The sequence below is a fragment of the Eleutherodactylus coqui genome, chromosome 2, assembly GCF_035609145.1.
Source record: "Eleutherodactylus coqui strain aEleCoq1 chromosome 2, aEleCoq1.hap1, whole genome shotgun sequence".
Lineage (NCBI taxonomy): Eukaryota > Metazoa > Chordata > Amphibia > Anura > Eleutherodactylidae > Eleutherodactylus > Eleutherodactylus coqui.
The window spans coordinates 202,855,934-202,878,835 of NC_089838.1; the positions used below are offsets into that span (position 1 = coordinate 202,855,934).

Genomic DNA, 22,902 nt, shown 5'->3' on the forward strand with positions numbered 1-22,902 from the left:
CACCCATGCTGTGTGTCCACAGGGACTTCACATTAGGGATTTGTACCTGCCAGTGTCTATGTATTAAAAACCCCGGCATGCAGTGTGGGCCGAAGCCCACCTGCATTTAACATGACATTACCTCAGCTGTGATGGGCAATGCAATGGGATATATTTATGTACCACCGGTGGCTTCCTGGCACCCACCCATGCTGTCGGTCCACACGGAGTTGTAACTGCATGTGTCCACTTCTAAAGAACCCCAGTCTGACTGAGGCATGCAGTGTGGGCCGAAGCCCACCTGCATTTAATATGACATTACCTCAGCTGTGATGGGCAATGCAATGGGATATATTTATGTACCGCCGGTGGGTTCCAGGGAGCCACCCATGCTGTGGGTCCACAGGGAGTTGTAACTGCATGTGTCTACTTCTAAAGAACCCCAGTCTGACTGTGGCATGCAGTGTGAGCCGAAGCCCACCTGCATTTAACATGACATTACATCAGCTGTGCTGGGCACTGCAATGGGATATATTTATGTACCGCCGGTGGGTTCCAGGGAGCCACCCATGCTGTGGGTGCACACGGAATTCCTATTGCGGAGTTGTACCTGCCTGTGACTATGTATAAAAAAACACGGTCTGACTGGGGCATGCAGACACCTTGACAGAATGAATAGTGTGTGGCACATAGGTTCCCCATTGCTATGCCCACGTGTGCAGCTCCTGATGGAGGTGGCACAGGATTGGATTTCTCATTGCTTTTGTACAGCATTGTGGGCTATCGCCCCGCCCCTTTTAAAGAGGGTCGCTGCCTAGCCGTGCCAACCGTCTGCAGTGTGTGCCTGTGGTTCCTCCTCATGGCAGACGCACTTATAAATAGACATGAGGGTGGTGTGTGCTATGGACACTGGGTCGTGTGGGGGGAGTTGGGCAGCATGTAACCCAGGAGAAGTGGCAGCGGAGTGTCATGCAGGCAGTGATTGTGCTTTGTTGGAGGTAGTGTGGTGCTTAGCTAAGGTATGCATTGCTAATGAGGGCTTTTCAGAAGTAAAAATTGTTGGAAGGGGGGGGGGCACTCTCGCCGCTATTGTGGCTTAATAGTGGGACCTGGGAACTTGAGATGCAGCCCAACATGTAGCCCCTTGCCTTCCCTATCCGTTGCTATGTCGTTCCCATCACTTTCTTGAATTGCCCAGATTTTCACAAATGTAAACCTTAGCAAGCATCGGCGATATACAAAAATGCTCGAGTCGCCCATTGACTTCAATGGGGTTCGTTATTCGAAACGAACCCTTGAGCATCGCGAAATTTTCATCCCGAGTAACGAGCACCCGAGCATTTTGGTGCTCGCTCATCTCTAATAGAGATAAAAGCTTTCTTCTATTTATTCAGTATGTGCCCATAATGACAAGAAAAATACAACCGTCCTGAGACTCAGGACGGTTGTATTTTTCTTGTCATTATGGGCACATACTGAATAAATAGAAGAAAGCTTTTATTTCTATGCAACCAAGCTCCTATCATTTAAATGCACATGTGTCAAGAAACCGCCTAGGATCGAGCGGTATGGATGAGAGACTGCTTTCTTCATGCTGAAAAGAGGACACAGCAAGAAATATAAGACGGGAGCTGAGATAACCTGCTACATAGGTGAGATCATTACCTTTACTTGAATGCCTGTGCGTATATGGTTGCATATATGTGTCAGTTGTAAGAAACAGCTGGCACCCGCATTGTATGGAGCAGAATTGACCCTGTATATCCGGGAGCGTTAAGAGGTTTTTACTGCACAAAATAAGCAAAAGAAATTAAGAAAAAATATAAATTTTGTATGCCATAATGATACTGACCCAATGAATAAAGTTTCCATATTATTTAAACCATACAGTGCATGCCGTAGAAAAAAAAACAAGCAAAAAAAACATTTCCAGAATTTCTGCTTTTTGGTCATCTAGATGCCAAAAAACACAATAAAACATAATCAAAAGTCACATATAGCCTTAAATTGCATCAATGGAAACTACAAATCATCCCGTAATCCAGAGATATATGAAAAAACTAGCTGATATACCCGGCTTCGCCCAAGTTAATTTGGTACTGGTATTTATCTGGTGTTCACACGGAAAATCTTATGAAGTCGTGGTTACTTTAGAGATACCGAGGAAAAACATATGTTCACCATTTTCCATAGTTCTCTGCGTTACCCAGGAAACACCACGGGGAGGTAACCATGCGACGTTTCCTTTATATAAAATGACATCAGGAAGTGAGAGAATTTGATTACGTACATAAAATTTGGACACTAATTCTTTTGCGCTTAGAATTGAATAATGGAGTTGGGACCCATTCGCTTTTCCTATTTATGACATAATCAATGCTCGTGCCAAATTTCCCGTTTCTATGACACCGGAAAGTGAAAAAATTACATTACACACGTAAAATTTGGACGCTAATTCTTTTGCGCATAGAATTGAATATTCGAGTTGGGACCCATTAGCTTTTCCTACTTATGACATAATCAATGCTCCTGCCAAATTTCCCGTTTCTATGACACCAGAAAGTGAAAAAATTACATTCCGTACGTAAAATTTGGACGCTAATTCTTTTGCGCATAGAATTGAATAATCGAGTTGGGACCCATTAGCTTTTCCTATTTCTGACATAATCAATGCTCGTGCCAAATTTCCCGTTTCTATGACATTGGAAAGTGAAAAAATTACATTCCGCACGTAAAATTTCGATGCCAATTCTTTTGCGCTAGAATTGAATAATCGAGTTGGGACCTATTAACTTTTCCTATGTATGACATAATCAATGCCCGTGCCAAATTTCATGTTTCTATCACATTGGGAAGTGAGAGATTTAGATTATGTACGTAAAATTTGGACGCTAATTCTTTTGCGCATAGAATTGAATAATGGAGTTGGGACCCATTAGCTTTTCCTATTTATGACATAATCAATGCTCGTGCCAAATTTCCTGTTTCTATGACACCGGAAAGTGAGAAAATTACATTCCGCACGTAAAATTTGGACGCTAATTCTTTTGCGCATGGAATTGAATAATGGAGTTGGGACCCATTGGCTTTTCCTATTTATGACATAATCAATGCTCGGGGCAAATTTCACGTTTCTATGACACCGGAAAGTGAGAAAATTAGATTCCGTACGTAAAATTTGGACGCTGATTCTTTTGCGCATAGAATTGAATAATCAAGTTGGGACCTATTAGCATTTCCTATTTATGACATAATCAATGCTTGTGCCAAATTTCCCGTTTCTATGAGACCGGAAAGTGAAAAAATTACATTCCGCACGTAAAATTTCGACGCCAATTCTTTTGCGCTAGTATTGAATAATCGAGTTGGGACCCATTAGCTTTTCCTATTTATGACATAATCAATGCTCGTGTCAAATTTCCCGTTTCTATGACACCGGAAAGTGAAAAAATTACATTCCGCACGTAAAATTTCGACGCCAATTCTTTTGCGCATAGAATTGAATAATCAAGTTGGGACCCATTAGCTTTTCCTATTTATGACACAATCAATGCTCGTGCCAAATTTCCTGTTTCTATGACACCGGAAAGTGAAGAAATTACATTCCGCACATAAAATTTCGACGCCAATTCTTTTGCGCTAGAATTGAATAATCGAGTTGGGACCTACGAACTTTTCCTACTTATGACATAATCAATGCTCGTGCCAAATTTCACGTTTCTATGACACCGGAAAGTGAGATAATTAGATTCCGTACGTAAAATTTGGACGCTAATTATTTTGCGCATAGAATTGAATAATGGTGTTGGGACCCATTAACTTTTCCCATTTATGACATAATCAATGCTCGGGCCAAATTTTAAGTTTCTATGACATTGGAAAGTGACAGATTTAGATTACGTACGTAAAATTTTGACACCAATTCTTTTGCGCTAGAATTGAATAATCGAGTTGGGACCCAATTACTTTTCCTATTTTGGAGATAATCTATGCGTGTGCCAAATTTCATGTTTCTACGACATCGGGAAGTTGGAGAACTTTTGGCGAGTCAGTCAGTCAGTGAGTGAGTCAGTGAGTGTGTCAGTGAGGGCTTTCGTCTTTATATATATAGAAGAGTACTCGTAAAAGGAGTTATGACAAGTCAAAATGGGGAGGGCACAGTAAATTAAAAATCTCCTTGCTCCTGGCTACTAAAGGTAGCAGGGAGCTTGGAGCAGTAACCAAGGGCCACAGTGAGCGGTCTCCGGACACGTGATCGCCGTTATTCAATGAATAATGGCGATCAAGTAAAAGTTAAGTCAGTTAAAGTTTGATGCTCAGTTCAGTTTGGGTTCCGTTGTGCAACCAGACAGAAGATTATGGCCACAATTGGTATATATCTGAACACGGGACAAAAGGGGGTATTCATTTCGGGGTGAAAGTCTTCATTCATATGTGTGCTGTACAAAAAAACCCTTTTTTAAAATGACACAATTGCCATAAAAACGAAAATTGTAATTTTTTCCTTCTGCTTTGCTTCGATTCATTCAGAAACAGGGGGGTCAAAGTACACAGTACACCCCTAGATGAATTCATTAAGGGGTCTAGTTTTCAAAATGGGGTAATTTGTGGGGGTTCTCTATCGTTTTGGCTGCTCAAGGGCTCTACAAGTGTGTAAAGGGGCCTAAAACGCCTTCAAGCAAAATGTCTGAGCTGAAAGCCACCGTCTGCTCCTTTCGGTTTGAGCCCCGTTGTACATACGGACAAAAGATTAGAGCCACAATGGGTATTTTTATGAACACAGGACGAACGGGGGTATCCATTTTGGGTGCAAATCCTTATTTTCTTGTGCATTATAGAAAAAAATCCTGTTTTTAAAATGACATATTTGCAAAAATATGAAATTTATTTTTTCTCCACTAAATTGCATTAGTTTCTGAAAAGAAACTGCGGGGTCAAAATACTCATGACACCCCTCAGTGAATACATTAAGGGGTGTAGTTTTTAAAATTGGGTCATTTGTTAGAATAACTATCACTCTGACACCTATGAGCCTTTGCAATCTTGGTTGGTGCAGGAAAATAAAGTGTTCCTCAAAATGTTAATAATTAATCAATGTTAAATATGTACATCTCCTAAATGGTTGAAAAAAACCCGAAAGTTTTTCAAATGTGCGCCCAGAATAAAGTAAACAGATGGAAATATATATCTTATCAAAAATTTCTATATTTTGGTGAAATGACGATAAAATAAATAAGTCGAGTCCAGTAGTATATTATATTAGTAATCTGGGAGTACACAGATTTACTGACTTTGGTATTATGCAGTATAATTGAATTCACAATTTTCCACAAAGGTACTTTGAACAGGTACATGCAGATGCAGTAGTAGGCAGGCAATTGAACACGATGAGAAATACAGTAACCTTTAAGTTGATTAGGACCTGACTTTGACACTCTCTCCTTTCCTTTACTGAACTGACTTAACAGACAATTTCCCCACTAGTTGATCTAGCTGAAGGATTGATTTGAGTTTAGTGAAGTGTAGATGAATCAGAGGGCAAAGTGGCTGTAAGGCTAATTCTGGCTTTGAGTTCACTGGGTAGCTATGACTCACTGTTAGTAGAAGGCCCACCTCAGAAAGCTTCTCCTTCCTTCTGCTGTGGGATGCAAAGGGAACAGGTATACACCACACTTGACCTTGGGAGAAACCGTTGCACTGCTGACTTGCTTCTGTACGCGTACCTCCTCTCCGACATGACTGACTGCAACCTCTTCTCTCTTACACCTGCATGAGTCTCCCTAACTGTTCACTGTCACTACCTTTTATTTCCTCTATTTCTTTCCTTTTTTTATTCACAGAGGCAGAGAAATCCCAAAATATCTTTGCTATAGAAATGCCCTTCACAGTTAGGATTAAAACATGTAAACTTTATTAACGTGTTAAAATAAGAGACACTAGTGGGCGACAAACAAAAATACGTTTCCAAAAATCCCTCCGGATAGGAATTGATGCAAAGAGTGTAATGACACAAAACCACGTTTTGCTATTGAAGCTAAGGTTGTATGTGTGTATTTTCACTCAATGATAGTTCTAAAAACTATGTTTCTGAACAAAGAGGCAGTCCATCACTTGAATATTAGCCAATGGAACTCTGTCGTTCTTAAAGTTCAGTATAAAAGTAGTTACTTATATACGTTCTGGAGAGCGATCTAATGGTACATGGACCAGAAGATAGTATTAACTCCGCTGATGTGAACTATTACACAATCAATTGTATTGGATGCGATGTTGCCCCAATTTATTAGTGTAATAATTCTAAAGAGAAATACAGTAACTACTTGATGTAGGGTGCAGAGGCTCCATTCAGATGGACTACAACAATCCGTAAGGTAAGTAAAGAAGTTTCCTCAATAGGGTGAAAACTCTTATGGAGATTATACTCAATTATAGCGCACTCCTGTGTGCTTGATATGGAGGTGTTTTATATATAACTATTGTGACTCGACGCGTTTCTCCGCAAGATGATAGCGGTTCATCAGGAGTATTGAGTTTGTGATGAACTGGTTTGTTAGTTCATTAAGAGTATAACGTATGTGCTGAAGTGGTTCGTTGAAAAACTGAGCTCAACCATTTGTAAGTGGGATATATACAGAGACCGGTCTGTTCTAAAAAATATATATCCTATGTCAGTATATGTGTCCTAGGGCTAGAGTATGTCAGCTTTGAAATAGGTAGCCAACATGCATTAGCCCGGACCAGATTCAAATTCTTTGAGTACTTGATCACGTATTTGCTACTAGGTATGATCACAGAAGTGAAATGAGGAGAAAAGCCTCTAAAGTAGACTTTGTCTATGAGATATTTAGACAGAGCCCGTATTTCGGTTAGAGTCTTAAGATTAGTATGTAGCCAATCAAGCCTCAAGGTGAGTAAAATGTATGAGCCAGAAGGAAAGTTAAAGCCCGAGAAGCCAATGCGATGAACATGGATTGCTGACAAAAAGCATTCCAAATGGCTAGGGCTTTTCAACACTGTGCTCCACAGGTGGGAGTGCAGTGCTCACAGCTCAAGGTAGATGTTAAAGGATCTTCAATGAACACTGACAAACTACTAGGAGCACACCAAATGAACTAGACTTAAATGAGCTCAATTTAGCTTTTGTACTGACCCAGGACATAGAGATAAATGGTCCATAAGGTCCATAAGGGTTGTTTTGCAGCTTAATGTATGAGCACAAGAAACATAGTATAAAAGGAGCATCTACCTTGAGCTGTGAGCACTGCACTCCCACCTGTGGAGCACAGTGTTGAAAAGCCCTAGCCATTTGGAATGCTTTTTGTCAGCAATCCATGTTCATCGCATTGGCTTCTCGGGCTTTAACTTTCCTTCTGGCTCATACATTTTACTCACCTTGAGGCTTGATTGGCTACATACTAATCTTAAGACTCTAACCGAAATACGGGCTCTGTCTAAATATCTCATAGACAAAGTCTACTTTAGAGGCTTTTCTCCTCATTTCACTTTTGTGATCATACCTAGTAGCAAATACGTGATCAAGTACTCAAAGAATTTGAATCTGGTCCGGGCTAATGCATGTTGGCTACCTATTTCAAAGCTGACATACTCTAGCCCTAGGACACATATACTGACATAGGATATATATTTTTTAGAACAGACCGGTCTCTGTATATATCCCAATTACAAATGGTTGAGCTCAGTTTTTCAACGAACCACTTCAGCACATACGTTATACTCTTAATGAACTAACGAACCAGTTCATCACAAACTCAATACTCCTGATGAACCGCTATCATCTTGCGGAGAAACGCGTCGAGTCACAATAGTTATATATAAAACACCTCCATATCAAGCACACAGGAGTGCGCTATAATTGAGTATAATCTCCATAAGAGTTTTCACCCTATTGAGGAAACTTCTTTACTTACCTTACGGATTGTTGTAGTCCATCTGAATGGAGCCTCTGCACCCTACATCAAGTAGTTACTGTATTTCTCTTTAGAATTATTACACTAATAAATTGGGGCAACATCGCATCCAATACAATTGATTGTGTATTAGTTCATATCAGCGGAGTTAATACTATCTTCTGGTCCATGTACCATTAGATCGCTCTCCAGAACATATATAAGTAACTACTTTTATACTGAACTTTAAGAACGACAGAGTTCCATTGGCTAATATTCAAGTGATGGACTGCCTCTTTGTTCAGAAACATAGTTTTTAGAACTATCATTGAGTGAAAATACATACATACAACCATAGCTTCAATAGCAAAACGTGGTTTTGTGTCATTACACTCTTTGCATCAATTCCTATCCCGAGGGATTTTTGGAAACTTATTTTTGTTTGTCGCCCACTAGTGTCTCTTATTTGAACACATCTCTATTTCTTTCCCACACTTCTTGGACTCCTCCCGTTTTTGCATAGGGACTTGTTTTGCTGTTTTCCCGCCCTTGGACTATGCACCAGTGAAAATGAATCTGACTATCAGCCAATGGGACTACAGCTGACATCAGGCTAAGCTCTAGGCTTAGAAGAAAAGGAGAAACAGAATGTTCTATAGGACCCACTGGGCCACTACACTTGCAATATCAGACAGCATGCAGAAGGGGTGTTCATCTGCTGTCCATTGTGTCTTTCTCAGACACAACCTACACATACATAGCATGCTAGATTCACATGTAAGCAAATGTACTAAAGACAATTTTTATCATGCTTCTAAAAATGTGCTCAAAATTATATTTTTATTTCAGATTATAAGAAATACAGTATGCCTTCTAGTGAAGATTACTACTCCCTTGTCAAAGGTGTCAGAAGCCTAGATTTCTCTGGGACCAGTGTGCCATGCCAGCTCCTTCTGACTGGCGACACGGCATTCCCAGTACTAGTGAGTCCTGAAAAACATGTCCTTATCGCTGCTTCTAAGTATGGAAAAGGACGAGTAGTGATTACGAGCCATGAATCATACTTGGATGATCCCTCGTTCATGGATTTCCTGAAGAATGCAATATCTTGGCTTAAACCATCCTCAAAACATGTAATTGGTGTTGATAACAGCTTGACCAATTTGGAGAAGACTCTGTCTGGGTCTGGATACAAAGTGGAGAAGACCTCTGGTCCAAAGAATGATTTGGGAGTACTCTGTATACCAGGATATGATGACAGTCAGGCTGGAGAGATTGTATCCTTTTTGAGAGAAGGAGGTGGTCTTCTTATCGGAGCCCAAGCCTGGCACTGGTCCAATAGCCACACGCAAGATAATGTTCTGCTCCACTTTCCTGGAAACAAAATAACTTCTGTTGCTGGAGTGTATTTCACTGCCAGATATGGAGAAAAGGGAATTTTTGATGTGAGTGACCACATGCCAAAGACACCTTGGTGCCATGAGTAAGTACACACACTTCATAATGTATCTAATTACCTGGAAATATAGATATTAAGGTATCATTATATTAATCAATGAATCTGCCATCGTGGAAATTCATATTTGTATGCCTTGTACTTATTCTATGCATTGTGGCTAATCAGGACCAATTGTGGTAGGCACAGTGCTTAGCACAGACAGGGACAGTGACACCACATGTAGTTATGACAGGAAGAATTCTGCTGTATCCAATGCTCTTCTTCCTTTCAGAATGAAGGAGACCACAGCTGACTCAAACAATCCCTATCATAAGTTAAAGACAAATCTTGCTGCAGCTTATACAATACTGTGTTATGGTTTCAATAGACTTATAGACATATTTGGAAATCTTGGCTCCTGTCATCTCAGTGAGTTAAGATGCCTGTTATACAGTAGATTATTGATGTTTGTGATTATTCTCTATTTACAGTGTGGACTTTTCAACAGAACTAAAGCTTCTTCTGCAAGGTATTACCAATCTGGACATCAGCGGGGAAGGTATTCCTTCAGAACTTCTGCTTCATGGGCCATTGACATTTCCAGTTGGAATGACTGATAACTCTCAATGCTTTGTTGGTGCGGCCTTCTATGGCCAAGGTCGTATTGTTGTTGAGGCACACGAATCCCTTGTATCTAAACCTGAACTTAAGACTTTCACCATAAATACAATTTCTTGGTTAGACATGAGCAGAAAGGGAAAGATTGGTGTCAATAAAGAATTGCAAAACCTTACCCAGATCTTGCAAAATGGGGGCTTAGATTGGGTAGTGTCTGATTTAGTTCCTGGGCTCAGTGTCTACTGCTGTACATCTTACAGTGATGGGGAAGCAGAAAAAATCCAGCAGTTTGTGGCAGAAGGAGGAGGTCTTCTAATTGCTGGACAATCTTGGCACTGGTCCTACTCCAATCCAGATGCAGTTTCTCAATACCCAGGCAATAAAATTCTTAACAAACTTGGAATCACCATTCTGCCTAGGACAATTAAGCAAAAAGTGTATAAAGCATTGGATCCTCAGGAAGCCGCTAACACATATCACTTCCTCAGAGCATTGTGTCAACTCTTGAGGGATCTTAAGAGTGGAACTGAGCCAAAACCACCTCTGAGCTCCTGGATGTCACAGCTCAGAAATGATGTGGCAAGCTTTTTGAAATTGCCAGCAAGTCCCTTTGTTTCATCAATACAGCAAGAGCTTTTACATTTGGTGCAAGGATGTAATTTACCCAATATCATTCAAAAACATCCAGTAGAAAACAATTCCAAAGAAGCTCTCATTATATACCTAGCGTATGAACTCGGATGTCTGAATTATCAGGATGACCCCTCCGCTGCAGTGGAAATTGATGCCACATATTTAGGTAATGTATTTACACCAGCTAAAGTGTATAAATAAAAATAAATAAATCTTATTATTTGTATAGTGCCAACTTATTCCGTAGCGCTTTTAGGTAATGTAATTATTACCCCCCACCAAGCTAGGTGCTCATTTTACCAACCTCGGAAGGATAGAAAGCTGAGTCAAGCTTGAGTTGGCTAATTTTTATCAATAAAGTAAGCAAAAATTTACATGTACCCCAAAATGGTGCCTTTACAAAAAAATAACTTATCACCCCCCAAAAATAACACCTCAATCCTCTGTGCATCCCTGTATTATAACTCTTTAACACAAACAATCAGAGCGGCTCCACCTTCAAGAACAGCCTGAAAACCTAACTCTGCAGGAGAGATTATAACTAGAGATGAGCGAACCTACTCTTTTCGAGTAATTACTCGATCGAGCACCGCGATTTTTGAGTACTTCAGTACTCGGGTGAAAAGATTTGGGGGGCGCCGGGGGGCGGGGGAGGCGTGGCCGCGCGGGGGGTAGCAGCGGGGAACAGGGGGGAGCCCTCTCTCTCTCCCTCTCCCCCCCCCCCACTCCCTGCTGCAACCCCCCACTCACCCACGGTGCCCCCCGTATCTTTTCACCCGAGTACGGAAGTACTCGAAAATCGCGGTATTCGGGCGAAAAAGGGGTAGGTAGCCGAGTACGCTCGCTCATCTCTAATTATAACCTAAAGTAACATTGCTGGTAGCACACTATCATACAAGCAGCTTCTATTCTCACCTACAGTATTGTTTCCTTCCCACTTCCCTTGTAGATTGGTAGCCCTTATGGATAAGGTCATCTTTCCCCTTGTACCATCCTGTCACTCATTCTTCATGTTTTTGTCTTGTTAAATGAGTTGTCTGAGATAAACCTTTTTTGCAAAATGGCTTGGCTATGGCCAAAGAAATCTGAAGAGCTTATACTCACCTCTCTCCGCTTCCTGTAAATTCCCCCATCAACATGTCCAGGTAACTACAATGACGTGTCTTTAACAGGCTCCTGCAGCTTGTTTAAGGGACATCACAAGCTGCTGCAGCCAATGACAGAGTTTGGCATGTGATCACTGAGCTATGTCATTGTCTGTAGTGTCTGTAGTTGACTTTGATGTCCCATACACATGCTGCTGCAGCCTGTTAACAAAATGTCGTTGCAAAGACCTGGTACTGCTGACGGGGGATTTGCAGGAAGCAGGGAGAAAAGAGTGTCAACTGTCACATCCATGCGACTCACAAGCACCACACACAGAACGGATGCAGGGTGATGTTCATGACTACTTTAGTTGATAGACAATGCACGAAGAGCAGTGCGCACCACAACTGAAATACGTAGCACAGATGTAAAGCCCGGGCGATACAATAGTACTACACTCAGCACGGCAACAGGGAACGTACACACAGTTGTAAAAAGCCGCACACCAAGCTATGCGGGACGGTAGCACCACTCCAGGGAGAGGGAAGGAAGCCTGGCCCTAACCTAGCAGGGAGGTGATGGGTCCCTGCTTAAAGCGGGGACATTGCCTCGATAAAAGGCAGCCCCACAGTCTTCCTTCTGGGCCCTGATTGTCCCTATAGCAATCCCTAGAGAGATGAAGCGACACACAAAACAATAACAGGAATGAAAAGCAACAAAACAAACTGAAAAAGAACCCGCAGCTACTTATCTGTAAGTAGAAAAACACCCAGCACAGCAGAGCTCCAAACTCCACTTCTCCATTATGAGACGGAATAAACAGCACTGCTCACCAGAAAGGGAGAGACTATATAGCCACTCTGCACCTGAAAACTGGCAGAGTGAATAGAAACCCCCCCCTCCACCCTACTCCCAGGCATGGCTAATCCAGCATGCATTCCTGCAGCAAAGGCAGACAGCACCAGTAGACTCTGCACATGATACATTAAACCTTGACCTGCTTAACAAGGCAACCTGTGTTGAAGCCATCATGCCACGACGTTGTCGCGACCAACAAGCCGCAACATAAGTTCTTTATTGTTTGTTGCCATGGGGCAGCAGTTTTCACATAAAGGTTTTATCTTGGATGACCCCTTTAAGTACTTAAAGGGGTTGTCTCGCGAAAGCAAGTGGGGTTAAGCACTACTGTATGGCCATATTAATGCACTTTGTAATATACATCGTGCATTAAATATGAGCCATACAGAAGTTATTCACTTACCTTTCCTGCGCTGGCGTCCCCGTCTCCATGGCTCCGTCTAACTTCAGCGTCTAATCGCCTGATTAGACGCGCTTGCGCAGAAGGGTCTTCTGCCTTCGGCTCGGTTCGGCAGCAGAGGCGTTCTGGCTCCGCCCCCTTCTACGCGTCATCGTGTAGCTCCGCCCCGTCACGTGTGCCGATTCCAGCCAATCAGGAGGCTGGAATCGGCACACATGATGGGGCGGAGCTACGCGATGACGCGTAGAAGGGGGCGGAGCCAGAATGCCGCTGCTGCCGGGCAGACCCGAAGGCAGAAGATCCTTCTGCGCAAGCGCGTCTAATCGGGCGATTAGACGCTGAAGTTAGACGGAGCCATGGAGACGGGGACGCCAGCGCAGGAAAGGTAAGTGAATAACTTCTGTATGGCTCATATTTAATGCACGATGTATACTACAAAGTGCATTAATATGGCCATACAGAAGTGCTGAACCCCACTTGCTTTCACGAGACAACCCCTTTAAACTTTTTTTCACATGCACAGCACTGTGGAATTAATCATGTTCTAAACATTATTATAGCACAGCTAAATCAACAGAATAAGAAAAAGTTATCACTCTGGGAATGAGCATACAAAAAAATGAACAAAAAATGCTTGGTCTTTAATGCGAAAACAGGTAATTTAGGCAAAAGGGAAATTCACATGGGTGTATTTCCCATCCATATACTGTCCAAGTACTTCATGGAGAGCATGTAGACCCATTATAGCCAATTAGACTATTCACACAGGTTTTATTTTTCACACGCACCGATGGTCAATGTGAAAAAATTGCATCATGTCTTATTCTGGTCCATATCGCGGACAAGAATCGGACATGCAATATTCACTATCCACAGCATCAGACAGCATGCCGACAGAGTGTCCATTTGCTGTCCAATGTGAGTTGCGCCCAAGTATCTCAGACAAAACCCACATACGCCCATGTGAAAGGGCCGTTAGTAGTACAGATATGCCACTCCAGCAGCGATACTATAACTTTAATATTATGCAAACACACATATACATCTACACATACATACCATAGTAGATTCACATGTAAGGAAATGTACTAAAGACAATTTTTATCATGCTTCTAAAAATGTGCTCAAAATTATATTTTTATTTCAGGATGTGAGAAATACAGTATGCCTTATAGTGAAGATTACTACTTCCTTGTCAAAGGTGTCAGAAGCCTAGATTTCTCTGGGACCAGTGTGCCATGCCAGCTCCTTCTGACTGGCGACACGGCATTCCCAGTACTAGTGAGTCCTGAAAAACATGTCCTTATCGCTGCTTCCAAGTACGGAAAAGGACGAGTAGTGATTACGAGCCATGAATCATATTTGGATGATCCCTTGTTCATGGATTTCCTGAAGAATGCAATATCTTGGCTTAAACCATCCTCAAAACATGTAATTGGTGTTGATAAGAGCTTGACCAATTTGGAGAAGACTCTGTCTGGGTCTGGATACAAAGTGGAGAAGACCTCTGGTCCAAAGAATGATTTGGGAGTACTCTGTATACCAGGATATGATGACAGTCAGGCTGGAGAGATTGTATCCTTTTTGAGAGAAGGAGGTGGTCTTCTTATCGGAGCCCAAGCCTGGCACTGGTCCAATAGCCACGCGCAAGATAATGTTCTGCTCCACTTTCCTGGAAACAAAATAACTTCTGTTGCTGGAGTGTATTTCACTGCCCGATATGGAGAAAAGGGAATTTTTAATGTGAGTGACCACATGCCAAAGACACCTTGGTGCCATGAGTAAGTACACACACTTCATAATGTATCTAATTACCTGGAAATATAGATATTAAGGTATCATTATATTAATCAATGAATCTGCTATCGTGGAAATTCATATCTGTATACCTTGTACATATTCTATGCATTGTGGCTAAACAGGACCAATTGTGGTAGGCACAGTGCTTAGCACAGACAGGGACAGTGACACCACATATAGTTATGACAGGAAGAATTCTGCTGTATCCAATGCTCTTCTTCCTGTCAGAATGAAGGATACCACTGCTGACTCAAACAATCCCCATCATAAGTTAAAGACAAATCCTGCTGCAGCTGATACAAGACTGTGTTATGGTTTCAATAGACATAGACATATTTGGAAATCTTGGCTCCTGTCATCTCAGTGAGTTAAGATGCCTGTTATACAGTAGATTATTGATGTTTGTGATTATTCTCTATTTACAGTGTGGACTTTTCAACAGAACTAAGGCTTCTTCTGCAAGGTATTACCAATCTGGACATCAGCGGGGAAAGTATTCCTTCAGAACTTCTGCTTCATGGGCCATTGACATTTCCAGTTGGAATGACTGATAACTCTCAATGCTTTGTTGGTGCGGCCTTCTATGGCCAAGGTCGTATTGTTGTTGAGGCACACGAATCCCTTGTATCTAAACCTGAACTTAAGACTTTCACCATAAACACAATTTCTTGGTTAGACATGAGCAGAAAGGGAAAGATTGGTGTCAATAAAGAATTGCAAAACCTTACCCAGATCTTGCAGAATGGAGGCTTAGATTGTGTATTGTCTGATTTAGTTCCTGGGCTCAGTGTCTACTGCTGTACATCTTACAGTGATGGGGAAGCAGAAAAAATCCAGCAGTTTGTGGCAGAAGGAGGAGGTCTTCTAATTGCTGGACAATCTTGGCACTGGTCCTACTCCAATCCAGATGCAGTTTCTCAATACCCAGGCAATAAAATTCTTAACAAACTTGGAATCACCATTCTGCCTAGGACAATTAAGCAAAAAGTGTATAAAGCATTGGATCCTCAGGAAGCCGCTAACACATATCACTTCCTTAGAGCATTGTGTCAACTCTTAAGGGATCTTAAGAGTGGAACTGAGCCAAAACCACCTCTGAGCTCCTGGATGTCACAGCTCAGAAATGATGTGGCAAGCTTTTTGAAATTGCCAGCAAGTCCCTTTGTTTCATCAATACGGCAAGAGCTTTTACATTTGGTGCAAGGATGTAATTTACCCAATATCATTAAAAAACATCCAGTAGAAAACAATTCCAAAGAAGCTCTCATTATATACCTAGCGTATGAACTCGGATGTCTGAATTATCAGGATGACCCCTCCGCTGCAGTGGAAATTGATGCCACATATTTAGGTAATGTATTTACACCAGCTAAAGTGTATACTTATAATAATGTTAACCCATTATTTATCAATAAAGTAAGCAAAAATTGATATGTATGCTATAATAGTGCCTTTAAAAAATACCACTTATAACCCCTAAAAAATAACCCTTCAGCCCCCTATGCATCCCTGTACTATAACGGTTTACCACAAACAATCAGTGTCTCCCCGACCTTCAAAAACGTCAAGAAGAGCCTGAAAACCTACCTCTGCTAGGGAAATTATAACCTAAAGTAACACTGCTGATACCACACTACCAAACAAGCAGCTTCTATTATCACCTACAGTATTGTTTCCTTCCCACTTCCTTTGTAGATTGTTAGCCCTTATGGATAAGGTCATCTTTCCCCTTGTGCCATGCTGTCACTCATTCTTTATGTTTTTGTCTTGTTAAAGGAATTGTCCGAGATAAACCTTTTCCGCAAAATGGCTTTTTTAGCAAAAAAATTCTGAAGAACTTACACTCACCTATCTCTGCTTCCTCAAAATTCCCCCATCAGCAGCTCCAGGTATCTGCATTAATGTGTTGTTTACAGGCTGCAGCAGTTTGTTCAAGGGACCTCCCAGGCTGCTGCAGCCAATGACCGAGCTCAGCGCTTGATTACTGAGCTATGTCATTGGCTGTAGTGGACTGCGACGTCCCATACACATGCTGCTGCAGCCTGTAATCAACATGTAGCAGTAAATGCCTGGAACTGCTGACAAGGGATTTGCAAAAAGCAGGGAGAGAGGAGTGTAAACTATTTTTATTTTGTTTCACAGAAAATATTTGTCTTGGACGACCCGTTTAAGTACTTAAGCTTTTTTTTTCCATGCACAGCACCCTGGAATTAATGGTGCTGTAAAATCTATTATAGTGCAGCCAAGTCAACAGAAAAATAAAAAGTTATTGCTCTTAAAATGAGAATTTAAAATAAATGAAAAAAAATTGCTTGGTCTTTAAAGCCTAAAGGGGGAACTTAGCTCACAGGATCGCCATGTTCTTGGTTAGATCGTTGAACCATGAAGAATGTTTATTCCAACACAATAGACTTTGTTCAAATCTGTACGCCTCTGGCTTTTTTTTTTCATATATTGCCAAGCAGCTGCCATTCACTCCCCCAGCTCCAACAACTGGGTCCTATTCTGGGTTTTAGATACGACTGAACATAGCTCTCAGAATTTCACTGTTCTTGAGGCACATTCACATGGGCCTATTTTTTGTCCATGTGCTATTGGAGTACTTCATGGAGAGCATGTAGACCAATTATAGCCAATTAGACTATTCACACAGGTATTTTTTCACATGGAGCAATAGTCATCGTGAAAAAACTGCAACAGGTTCTATTTTAATCTATATCGCGGACAAGGAATGGACATGCAATATGCACTACCCACTGCATCAGACAGTATACAGACAAAGTGTCTATGTGTTGTCCAATGTGAGTTGTGCCCAAGTATATCAGGTACAACCCGCATATGCCCGTGTGAAAGGGCCCTTAGTAGTATGAATATGCCACTCCATCAGCTGAACTTCAATTCTAACATTATACACACACACACACACATGTATACACCTACACATACATAACCTAGTAGCCAAGTAACCTAACCTCTACTGGTTAACATAGTACCAAACCTTTCTTTCATTTAACCTAGTAGATTCACATGTAAGGAAATGTACTAAAGACAATTTTTATCATGCTTCTAAAAATGTGCTCAAAATTATATTTTTATTTCAGGATGTGAGAAATACAGTATGCCTTCTAGTGAAGATTACTACTCCCTTGTCAAAGGTGTCAGAAGCCTAGATTTCTCTGGGATCAGTGTGCCATGCCAGCTCCTTCTGACTGGCGACACAGCATTCCCAGTACTAGTGAGTCCTGAAAAACATGTCCTTATCGCTGCTTCTAAATACGGAAAAGGACGAGTGGTGATTACGAGCCATGAATCATATTTGGATGATCCCTCGTTCATGGATTTCCTGAAGAATGCAATATCTTGGCTTAATCCATCCTCAAAACATGTAATTGGTGTTGATAAGAGCTTGACCAATTTGGAGAAGACTCTGTCTGGATCTGGATACAAAGTGGAGAAGACCTCTGGTCCAAGGAATGATTTGGGAGTACTCTGTATACCAGGATATGATGACAGTCAGGCTGGAGAGATTGTATCCTTTTTGGGAGAAGGAGGTGGTCTTCTTATCGGAGCCCAAGCCTGGCACTGGTCCAATAGCCACACGCAAGATAATGTTTTGCTCCACTTTCCTGGAAACAAAATAACTTCTGTTGCTGGAGTGTATTTCACTGCCAGATATGGAGAAAAGGGAATTTTTGATGTGAGTGACCACATGCCAAAGACACCTTGGTGCCATGAGTAAGTACACACACTTCATAATGTATCTAATTACCTGGAAATGTAGATATTAAGGTATCATTATATTAAACAATGAACCTGCCATCATGGAAATGTACACTTTGTATGCCGTATACATATTCTATATATTGTGGGTAATCAGGACCAATTGTGGTAGGCACAGTGCTTAGGAAAAACAGACAATAACACCACATATAAAGCACAAAACAAGAGAACAGTCTGTACTTATTAAGCTCCAAGAGAAATGGCTGTTTACAGACTACACAATATATCCTGTTTGGCTGAACGCTAACTAAACAGAGCAATTGTCCCAACTAGAGATGAGCGAGTATACTCGCTAAAGGCAATTGCTCGAGCGAGCATTGCCCTTAGCGAGTATCTCCCCCGCTCGAGACAGAAGGTTCGGGTGCCGGCGCGGTGGAGCGGTGAGTAGCGGCTGTCAGCAGGAGAGAGCGGGGGGGGAGAGAGGTAGAGAAAGAAATCTCCCCTCCGTTTCGCCCCGCTCTCCCCCGCAGCTCCCTGCCCGCTGCCGGCACCCAAATCTTCCGTCTCGAGCGGGGGAGATACTAAGGCAATGGTCGCTCCAGCAATTGCCTTTAGCGAGTATACTCGCTCATCTATAGTCCTAACTGTATCAGATCTTTAGAAATGGCAGTGAAGTAAGGGGAAGGGGAATAACTGCAAGCTACTAATGCTTCCCTGTTGCAAAAGAAAAGCTTTTTTTTATTAGGACATGGACATATATCCAAACATGTTTAACATTACAATAGGACAAACAAATAAAACAGGGAGGCAGATTGCTGGACAGACAACTGATCATCTTAGATCAATGAGGACTAATCAGGAGTAGGTAGTTATAGATTATAAAGCCCCCCAAAACAGTCTGATAAGCTCTGGAACAAGGCTATAGTTATCTTTGTCAAAACAACATTCCTCTAGATTGGAAGGGAGATCACATTTGTCTATTTTCCAATTGAACTATAAGGGCTCCTACCCACCTGCGTTTTTATAACGCTGCGATATTGTTGCGGTTTTTTTTAACGCGATTGTCAATGGGACTTTCTAATGTTAAGAACGCATCGCACAAACTTGCGATGCATTAGAAAGTCCCACTGACAATCGCATTAAAAAACCGCAGCGATATCGCAGCGTTATAAAAACGCAGGTGGGTAGGAGCCCTAAGAGCCATATCTTTATCAGCATAACAATTTCAGTTCTAACTATGCAGATAACAAAAAAAGAGAAGAGGGAATAAAACTGGGAAAATCAAGAACAAAGACCAAATCTTAAAGAACAATGACCAAGAAAAAGAAAAGAAGAAAAAGAAGAGTGTGAAATATCTGTGGACTCCTGGATGCGCCATCTATAGGTGCTACAATTGCTTTTGGTTGGGGGGGGGATACCTCCTAGTTCTTGTTCCATATACTTAGTGATGTCACATAACTTTGAATTGAGTTGATTTTGTATTCAGGAAAGAAGTAATAAAACTCTCCCAAATATTGAAAAAGTTCTATACTATGTATTCATTCAGATTACTGGCTTCTACTCAAACTGTTTGAAAGGAGAAGTATAGCTTTTCCAGAAACAGTTTATGCGTGCAGGCTTGCAGTGAGACTGAAGAATTGCTTTTTTATGCCCCATTGTGCATCATAGGGGACAAAGGTGGTTAGATAGGATTGTGTGAAACATTTCACTAGTCTCCAAAAGCCTGAATTACCCCATACAGTGGTGCCTTGACATACGAGTTTAATCTGTTCTGAGACTGAGCTCGTAAGGCAAAAAACTTGTATGTCAAAACACTTTTCCTCATTGAATTGCATTGAAACACCATTAATGCGTTCCAATGCAATTCAATGGGGAAACTAACTACAAGTGGGAAAAAAATCAATACTCACCTCCCTCGGCGTTCTGCGATGATCTGCGGCGCTGCTGCAGGCTGTCGCTCCTTCCTTCATGCCGACAGAGCATTGCTTTCTGGATGCGGGGCTGGATGGTGTCATTAAATGGCTGTGATTGGTTAACCCAGCGCCAGATTTCATTGGCTGACGCCGCGCTGAGTTAACTAATCAGAGCATAAGCTTGCTGGAGGCGAGGCATTCAAGCCCCACATCCAGAAAGCAATGCTCTGTCAGCGTGGAGGAGGGAGCGACAGCCTACAGCAGCGCCGCAGACCATCGGGAGGACGACACACCGGCGACAGGTGAGTATAGACTTCCCCCCTCAGCCTCTGCTTGCGAGTTTTTTGACTTGCAAGCAGGCTAGTTCCCCCCGAATTTTTGCTCGTAAATCAGAGCAAAAATTTAGGAGGGAGCTTGCTCGCAAGTCAAAAAACTTGCAAGCTAAGGCCCTCGTAACCCGAGGTACCACTGTTTTCCCATAACAATGAGAAATATCTGCCCCACCTCTCCACTTCTAAAACATCTTTCAGACGGATAGATTTCCATTTTACAACGCTTTACTGGCAATATGTAAGATCTATGTAAGATCTTCATCATCATTACCATATATCTGGATGAATAAAGAGTTTTAAAAAAATATGTTGCTATTTTTAGTTGGTCTGATATGTAAAGGCCCACCCTGGCGAAACCACATTTTTCCATTCCTGCCCCTTCATCTTATTGCCTGTCATACTATGGAGATCTCCTCTGTATATTGCAGTCAAGTCCATGCAGTGTAACCAACTGTCTGTTGCTTATCAAACACCCTCTTGAGGCTGAAATCTTTTATTTTCAGTTTCATATCTATCCCATGATGCGTTAGCTGAGGCTATACCATTTTTGCCTGCTTGGATGACAGTTTAATTATTCTATATTTACCTAAGTAAGCTACAGATTATAAGTATATAGTCAAGAGGATGAGCTATGATCTCCTATATTATACTGTATCTGTGTGACAGGAACTGTGTGATCATCATCAGTAACTGACCAGGGATTTTGTTTCCCCCTCAACACAGCTTATGTGGTATTTCATGTAATGGTATCACACAAACTGAGAATTTGACTAGAAAATTAAAAAGTCACCCCAAGTAAATCTGAATTGGTCAGAATTGAGATCACATGACCATCTGAGAAAAAAGAGGCAAGGAGACAGAAAGAAATAACTAACCAAGGTAACACTTATGTATACCTGAGAAATAGCTGCATAGAGAATGAACTACAAGAATCACCAGAGTGGCCCTGTTAGTTCCGCTAAGCACAAGACCTGGGGTTGTGGAATTATATTCAATTAAGGTATGCAAATATTTATAATGGGTCAATATTTGACCTCTGGTAGAATTTGGAGTAAGGAGGGCAGTCTGGAAAGATCGATCACATTCCGCATGTGATAATGTCAGAAGGCATTTGTGCATATAGTTAACCCGCCTGTATATATGCAAATGCAGGAAACAAGGTATTGGGGAAACAGGATTGTAGGGCCTATAATGTATAGGGAGCTCTAGTAGAGGTGTCAATTAAGTGATAAACCAAGCAGATGCCATCTCTGTGCCATCTTTTGTAGATAGTATCTGGATGTCCCTTTTGAAATTTTGGATTGCCCACTAAGGTTTTTTATATTGAGTTGATAGAATCTAGACCTTAAGTGTTCTTATTTTTTGCCAAGAACGCCAAACCAGCATTAATAAAATATTGTCTCTTACAGAAAGTGAGAGAATTGTATAGAGGTAAGGAGAGGGTTGGTGAGAACACCTAGCCTAATGTGAGATCTGTTTGATATGAATGCCAGTGAAAACAAACCTTTATGATATTAAACTGTGTGCCAGATTCAGCATTCTGATATCTGGGAAGTTAAGGCCTCCCTGTTTTCTAATTTGTTGCAGTACATGAAAAGAAGGTCTAGATTCCCCCCAACAAAAAATTTTTGTCTAAAAAGGAAATTGAGTCTCCGTTCATCCATGGGGTGGAGGTACAATGGTAACACCCAGAGCATATATAGCAATTTTGGAATCTCTTTTAGGGCTCCTGTCCATGGGCGATTGTGCATTGCGTTACTCACGGCGATAATCCGTCCGCGAGTAACGCAGTGCACGCTTTCCATAGCGTTGCTATAGAAAGTGCAGTCCCCTGTCTACGAGCGGATAATCATAGCAATTCTCTGCTCGTGGGACTTAAATCGAGCCATGCTGCGATTTGCCACAATTCTCTGCTGTGAACCTATCTGTCAGATAGGCTCACCGCAGAGAACTGACAGTTCTCTCCCCTGCTCCCCGGTGGCAGAATATCGCCCCGTGGACAGGGGGCCTTACTTTAAGAAGACTCGCCCTGCCCATGAAGGTAAAGGGCAATTTTTTCCAGTTTGTCACTTCCAAAATTTAAATACAGTACAGCTGATTGGCTAAGTACAACTCAAATGGGTGCTTTGGTGACCTCTACTCTCTACTCAAGATATTGAATAGAGCTATTTTTAAATGTTATTGGAAGAAAGGACACCCATGTTGACTGTGATGGCCC

At 41.7% G+C, this 22,902-nt stretch overlaps 1 protein-coding gene across 1 annotated transcript in view; it reads left to right on the forward strand.

Annotated features, from left to right (window-relative positions):
• Nucleotides 1-20,348, forward strand: part of LOC136612119 (uncharacterized) — a 44,950-nt gene extending 24,602 nt beyond the window's left edge. The window contains exons 2-7 of the mRNA XM_066592237.1: nt 8,736-9,369; nt 9,816-10,741; nt 14,067-14,700; nt 15,145-16,070; nt 17,821-18,454; nt 19,683-20,348. Coding sequence (XP_066448334.1) covers nt 8,753-9,369; nt 9,816-10,741; nt 14,067-14,700; nt 15,145-16,070; nt 17,821-18,454; nt 19,683-19,686 — 3,741 coding nt within the window. The 5' untranslated portion in view covers nt 8,736-8,752 and the 3' untranslated portion in view covers nt 19,687-20,348. The remainder of the gene's footprint in view (nt 1-8,735; nt 9,370-9,815; nt 10,742-14,066; nt 14,701-15,144; nt 16,071-17,820; nt 18,455-19,682) is intronic.
• The last annotated feature ends 2,554 nt before the right edge of the window (nt 20,349-22,902 follow it).